This window comes from Micromesistius poutassou (genome assembly GCF_964030765.1).
Source record: "Micromesistius poutassou genome assembly, contig: SCAFFOLD_4907, whole genome shotgun sequence".
Lineage (NCBI taxonomy): Eukaryota > Metazoa > Chordata > Actinopteri > Gadiformes > Gadidae > Micromesistius > Micromesistius poutassou.
The window spans coordinates 12,501-18,789 of record NW_028178105.1 but is presented as its reverse complement, the minus strand read 5'-3'; the positions used below and the strand labels follow the sequence as shown (position 1 = coordinate 18,789).

General features: G+C 48.2%; 1 protein-coding gene across 1 annotated transcript in view; it reads left to right on the top strand.

The window, feature by feature from the left end:
* Positions 1-136: 136 nt before the first annotated feature.
* The window catches only part of LOC311374784 (rho guanine nucleotide exchange factor 9), a gene marked incomplete at its 5' end in the record, with an annotated part of 14,435 nt that continues 8,282 nt past the window's right edge, over positions 137-6,289 (top strand). Inside the window, 4 exons of the mRNA XM_084490549.1 lie at positions 137-337; positions 1,737-1,916; positions 2,711-2,943; positions 5,833-5,962. Coding sequence (XP_084346675.1) covers positions 137-337; positions 1,737-1,916; positions 2,711-2,943; positions 5,833-5,962 — 744 coding nt within the window. The remainder of the gene's footprint in view (positions 338-1,736; positions 1,917-2,710; positions 2,944-5,832; positions 5,963-6,289) is intronic.

Sequence of the window (6,289 nt, the reverse complement as noted above, 5' to 3'; positions counted from 1 at the left end):
GTGTTGTGTGTCCTTATTTGTGCTTGATCTCTGTGTGAATGCGTGTGTATGTGTGTGGGCGCACACACCTGCGTATGTTTGCGTGCATGTGTGTGTGGATGTGCATGCGCCCTCGAATGTGTATTTCCGTCCTCAGCTTTGGGTAAACCAGGAGGACGGAGGGGCGGAGCCAGCCGAGGGAACCAGTGAGGTGCAGAACGGGCACCTGGACCCGACCAATGACTGCCTGTGCTTGGGATCACCGCTCCAGAACCGTGACCAGATGAGAGCCAACGTCATTAATGAGATCATGAGCACAGAGAGACACTACATCAAACACCTCAAGGACATCTGTGAGGTGAGGAGGCGCTAAATAGAGTCAGGAACAACCACACGCACGCACATTCTCCGTCCGCCCTGCGAAGGGGAAACGGGGGGAAAACTGCTTGGCAGTGTGAAACCGTGGGCTAATTCCGTCAGGGCTTGGAAGCCAGTTGATGTGAATTGTGTTTTGTGTGTCTGTGTGTGTCGGTGTGTGTGATGTTCTAAAGGAGCAGTTGACCCCTGAAATTAAAAGTCCTGCCATTTTCTCATCAGCTACTCCTTGTTCGTTAAAGCCCCCTCAGTTTTGGTTCCCGCGTGACTAAGAAGCGGGTGTATAGTTGCTTCTCAAAAAGAGTAGGAAGGGAACACATCTTTAAATCAGCTCCTAAAGGGTATTAAAAGGGTAATAGAAAAATGCATGTACCGCATCACAGATAACATGAAACAGCCCGTGGGATACACACAATTCCGGTCCCCACTATGGATAAAAGCCTGGCTTTAGAGGCATGTCTTCAGAAAGACACATGGTCCCAGGCATCACGCTGTTCTGCATCACACTGTAATGCTGCACAAGCGTTTCAGGCACTGCATGTAAGGCACATTTGGTACAGGAGGAAACCAAGCTTTCTTGCTTCCAGTTGCTTTTGTGAGCCACAGCAGCGGTGTCGATATTAAGTGCATTGCACTCAAAGTCGATCTTCTAGATCACGTCATCTAATATAATAATAACAATGTGGGAGGATTCTGCGTGTTCCGTTTCTTCTTGGCTGCATAGTCCGGCCACGGGGCTACGAATGCCTCTCTGGTTTATGTTCAGACCTGTTTCTGTGTTTTCTTAGATCCACCAGATAGATAGGGTGTGAGATTGCAATCACGCTCCCCTTTATCCTGGCACTAGGCTGTGCAGCTCAACATGCAGATACCTGCGTACAGCACTGCTGCATTGCTACTGCAGCGTGGCAGAGGCTGATCCAATCTGATCCGCTGCTGTCCACTTGCTCTGACACTTGGCAAGCAAGCGATACAAACTATTCACATTTGTAAACTGAAGGGCAGAGGTTTGTGAAGCGGCAGGACAAGTTTAATTTTGAGTGTTAGGCATAGTTCGATTTTTTTTGTGTTGTGTTATTTTGCTGTTGTTGTTTTTGTGCGGTGGTGGAGTGGTTTGGATTATCTCTCTATCCAAACACCACGCAAGGATCACGGGATCCCGACAACCTCAGTGTTTGTTTTTGAACGTGTGTTAGATACACATCATCATCATCATCATCAACAGCCTGATCCTTATCTTGTTTCAACACCTGTGTATCCTGGTTGGACTAAGAGCCCTTCCCCCCCCAGTACGTATTCCAATGCTGCAGTGTCAGCTGATTTACAGTTTCCCTCCGTCTAATTAACCACATGTCTCCACCCGCCGTTGCCGTGGTTCCTAGGGCTACCTGCGGCAGTGCAGGAAGCGCGTGGACATGTTCAACGACGACCAGCTGAGGGTGATCTTTGGGAACATCGAAGACATCTACCGCTTCCAGATGGGCTTCGTCAGAGACCTGGAGAAACAGTACAACACAGAGGACCCCCACCTCTCTGAGATAGGGCCCTGCTTTCTGGAACACGTGAGCGTACACACGCACGCACGCACGCATCCACGCATTCCACACACACATACACACACACCCTTGCATACACACGCGCACACCCTTGCATACGCACCCACAAACAGACGCATACGCACGTACACACACAAGCATGCATGCATACACACCCGCACGCACGCACGCACGCACGCATACATGCATAGACACACATACAAACGCACACGGTCATGCACACACACACGCTCATGCACACACACACACACTCGCTGATGCACACACACACACGCTCATACACACACACACACACACACACGCTCATGCACACACACAAAAACAGTGGTGCTTAGTCAGGCCTCTTGGGTGCGCACAATATTACAAATAAAATGTTATTGCTTCAGGTGCAGTTATATAACATGGGGGGATGTTATATGCATAAACAAACATTGGTGAATATATGGATAAGACTATTTTAATTACTTCAGGTTTATGTAACGCGTGCATCATTTAAAGTGAAATGAGGTGAGATTCAAGGCAACCGACCAACTTACACTAACCTAATTAGAAATGTTGTTTGCCACTGTGCATGTTTTAATTTGCCAGTTTTGTAACCCTCTACCAGACATTAAAATGTTTAAATATATGTAAAATTATATATAGATATAGATATACGTAGATATAGGTAAAAATATATAGATAGACACGTAGATATAGATATAGATCTACAAATAGATGTGGAAATAGACGTTTTTCTCATTGTATGCTCTCTCTCTCTCTCTCTCTCTCTCTCTCTGCTCCTCGGTCCGTCTCCACAGCAAGACGGCTTCTGGATCTACTCTGAGTACTGCAACAACCACCTGGACGCCTGCATGGAGCTCAGCAAGCTGATGCGGGACGGCCGGTACCAGCACTTCTTCGAGGCCTGCCGCCTGCTCCAGCAGATGATCGACATCGCCATAGACGGCTTCCTGCTCACCCCGGTCCAGAAGATCTGCAAATACCCTCTTCAGCTGGCCGAGCTGCTCAAGTACACGGCGCAGGAGCACAGGTGAGGGCTGGGGACGAGGGCTACTAGGACTACTAGGACTAGGGCTACTAGGACTAGGACTACTAGGAGTCCTAGTAGTCCTAGTCCTAGTAGCCCTAGTCCTAGTAGCCCTAGTCCTAGTAGTCCTAGTCTAGGACTACTAGGACTAGGGCTACTAGGACTAGGGCTACTAGGACTACTAGGACTAGGGCTACTAGGACTAGGGCTACTAGGACTACTAGGACTAGGGCTACTAGGACTAGGACTACTAGGACTAGGGCTACTAGGACTAGGGCTACTAGGACTACTAGGACTAGGGCTACTAGGACTACTAGGACTAGGGCTTCTATGACTAGGGCTACTAGGACTACTAGGGCTACTAGGACTAGGGCTACTAGGACTACTGGGACTAGGGCTACTAGGACTAGGACTACTAGGACTAGGGCTACTAGGACTAGGGCTACTAGGACTACTAGGACTAGGGCTACTAGGGCTACTAGGACTAGGGCTACTAGGACTAGGGCTACTAGGACTACTAGGACTACTAGGACTAGGGCTACTAGGACTACTAGGACTACTAGGACTAGGGCTACTAGGACTAGGGCTACTAGGACTACTAGGACTACTAGGACTAGGGCTACTAGGACTACTAGGACTAGGGCTACTAGGACTAGGACTACTAGGGCTACTAGGACTAGGGCTACTAGGACTACTAGGACTAGGACTACTAGGACTAGGACTACTAGGGCTACTAGGACTACTAGGACTAGGACTACTAGGACTAGGGCTACTACTGTGCAACTAGGGCTGTGCAACTCATTGAATTCTGATCGTTTTTTGGGGGTCAAACGATCTCCAAACTAATAATAATCGAGTTGAAATTATGATATATATATTTTTTATTATTATTATTTTATAGAATACATATTTGTACAATATTTTCTATTTTAACATTTTGTGTATTTTTTGAAGGGGAAATTTCAAACGTTCTCAGTTACAAAGTGTTTTCTTTTTGGAGAGAAATGCTGAATAAATGCATCGTGTCTTTCAAACTCAAAAATAATCGTTTGAATAATCGTGATTTGCAATATTGACCAAAATATTACCTCAGTATTACCTCAGTGTCACAGTGCAGGGAATCTTATCGCACACTCGGGCATTGTTACCGTAGCCTGGACGGAGGCTAACACACGCCCAGCCAGGCTATCATCGCACAGGGAAGCTAACGTGTGCCAAGGCAGACAGTCACAGCCCCAGGCAGGCTATCGTAGCATAGGAAAGCTATTGTACGCCCTGGCAGGCTATTGTAGTGCAGGAAAGCCTAAGTTTGCCCAGATAGGCTATCATAGCGCATAAAGCCAGGAAACTAGTGTAGCAAATTAAGACCAACATGCGGCCAGACAGGCTATTGTAGGGCAGGGACGCCAACATACACCCAGGCAGGTCATCACGGAGCAGGGAAGTTAACACAGGTACTCGTAGTGCAGTGAAGGTATAATAATAGCACAAGGAAGCTATTGTAGAGCAAGGAAGCTAGCAAGCGCAGGAATTATTGGATATAAAGAAGCTCTGTCGTAGCTGTACAACGAGGAGCTATCGACGGGGAAGGAAGCTATCATTGAACATGGAAGCTATCGTAGCGCAAAGGCAGCTCGTTTTTTCGCATGGAAGCTAGCGTAGCAGAGGGAAGCTATTGCAGAAGCCAGGGAAACTATTGTGCGCACAGTGGAGTTAGCGTTGCCAAGGCAGGCAATCTGCACAGGGAAGCTATCATATGCACAGGGAAGCTGTCGTAGCCACAACAGGCTATGATTAATTTGTGAACCTTGCGTTATGATTTCACTTTGTAACACCCATACAGGAGAATAGGTTGCTCTGCATGATTCTGCGCAGCTTTATGACACAAAGTAATGAGTCTATTCATGTGTCTGACTCTGCAGCATCGCAGGCGTCTAAGTGAACATCTGTCCATAGTTTGGAGCACAATAAAGGGCATTAATTACTGAAACCATGATAACGGAAGGTCATATTTCAATGCAGCATAGCACACACACACACACACAGAAAACGACATTGTATGTGTGCTGGTACGGATGTGTGTGTGATGTGTGTGATGTGTGTGCGTGTGTATGTGTGTGTGTATGTGTGTGTGTGAGACAAACAAGCCTACTCACAGCCCAGCGAACAGTGATGAGAAGCAATCAGTGAGTGTCAGGCAGCACTGGGTCATTCACGAGCCCGGCAGCGGGGCCCGCTCTCAGCCAGGGAGGGCGCGGCGTGCCAGCTCCGCCGACTGTTGCTGCCAGGGCCCTGTGTTTAACAGAGCTCTGGAGGATCTGCCAGATACACAGATGCTGCAGCATACACACGCACACACACTCACACTCACGCACGCACGCACGCATGCACGCACGCACGCACACGCGCACACACACACACACACAATAAAACCCAGATTCAATACAACCGTCGACCGAGATCTGATCTGATCTGATCAGTCCTTTTTTTTTTTTTTTCTATCAGTTAATTCGGGCTACGGAATTACACCGAGCTGAGCAGGGTTCAGACGAGGGAGGGCTTAGACTTATCCACTCCTAGCTGGGGAGAAACGGTGGAAATGGTTTGTGGGAGTGGTCGTGTGTGTGTGTGTGTGTGTGTGTGTGTGTGTGTGTGTGTGTGTGTGTGTGTGTGTGTGTGTGTGTGTGTGTGTGTGTGTGTGTGTGTGTGTGTGTGTGTGTGTGTGCGTGCGTGTGTGTGTCTTTTATTAGGCTTTGCCCGTTCTTTCACCCCAGATACAATTGTGTCCTTTATTTTAACGAGCATCCCCGCAAGAAGAGGCTTTTACTGGAGCGTGCAACACAGCCTTATGAAGTGTGTGTGTGTGTGTGTGTGTGTGTCCTGTCTCCATAGTGACTATCGCTATGTGGCAGCGGCCCTGGCGGTGATGCGGAACGTCACTCAGCAGATCAATGAGAGGAAGAGGAGGCTGGAGAATATCGACAAGATCGCCCAATGGCAGGCCTCCGTTCTGGACTGGGAGGTGAGCCGCGGACATGAGGAGGAGAAAATGAAGAAAGCATCGATGTATAGATGAGTCTCAAGATAACCCCCGCTTGGCCGAGAGTCACGATTTTCTTTTTTTGGGGGGGAGATATCGATGTCTAATATGGCCTCCGATGAATATTTTTCTATTTGTGTTTAAACTCATTTACGTTACATTCAGGGCGTTTAGCAGACGCTTTTATCCAAAGCGACTTACAACGGTTAATACACACTGACGGCGGAGTCGACAGCCAGCTGGTAAGTGTCTCGCTCAGGGACACTAGGAGGAGCCGGGGATCGAACTAGCAACCTTCCAGTTGCAAGT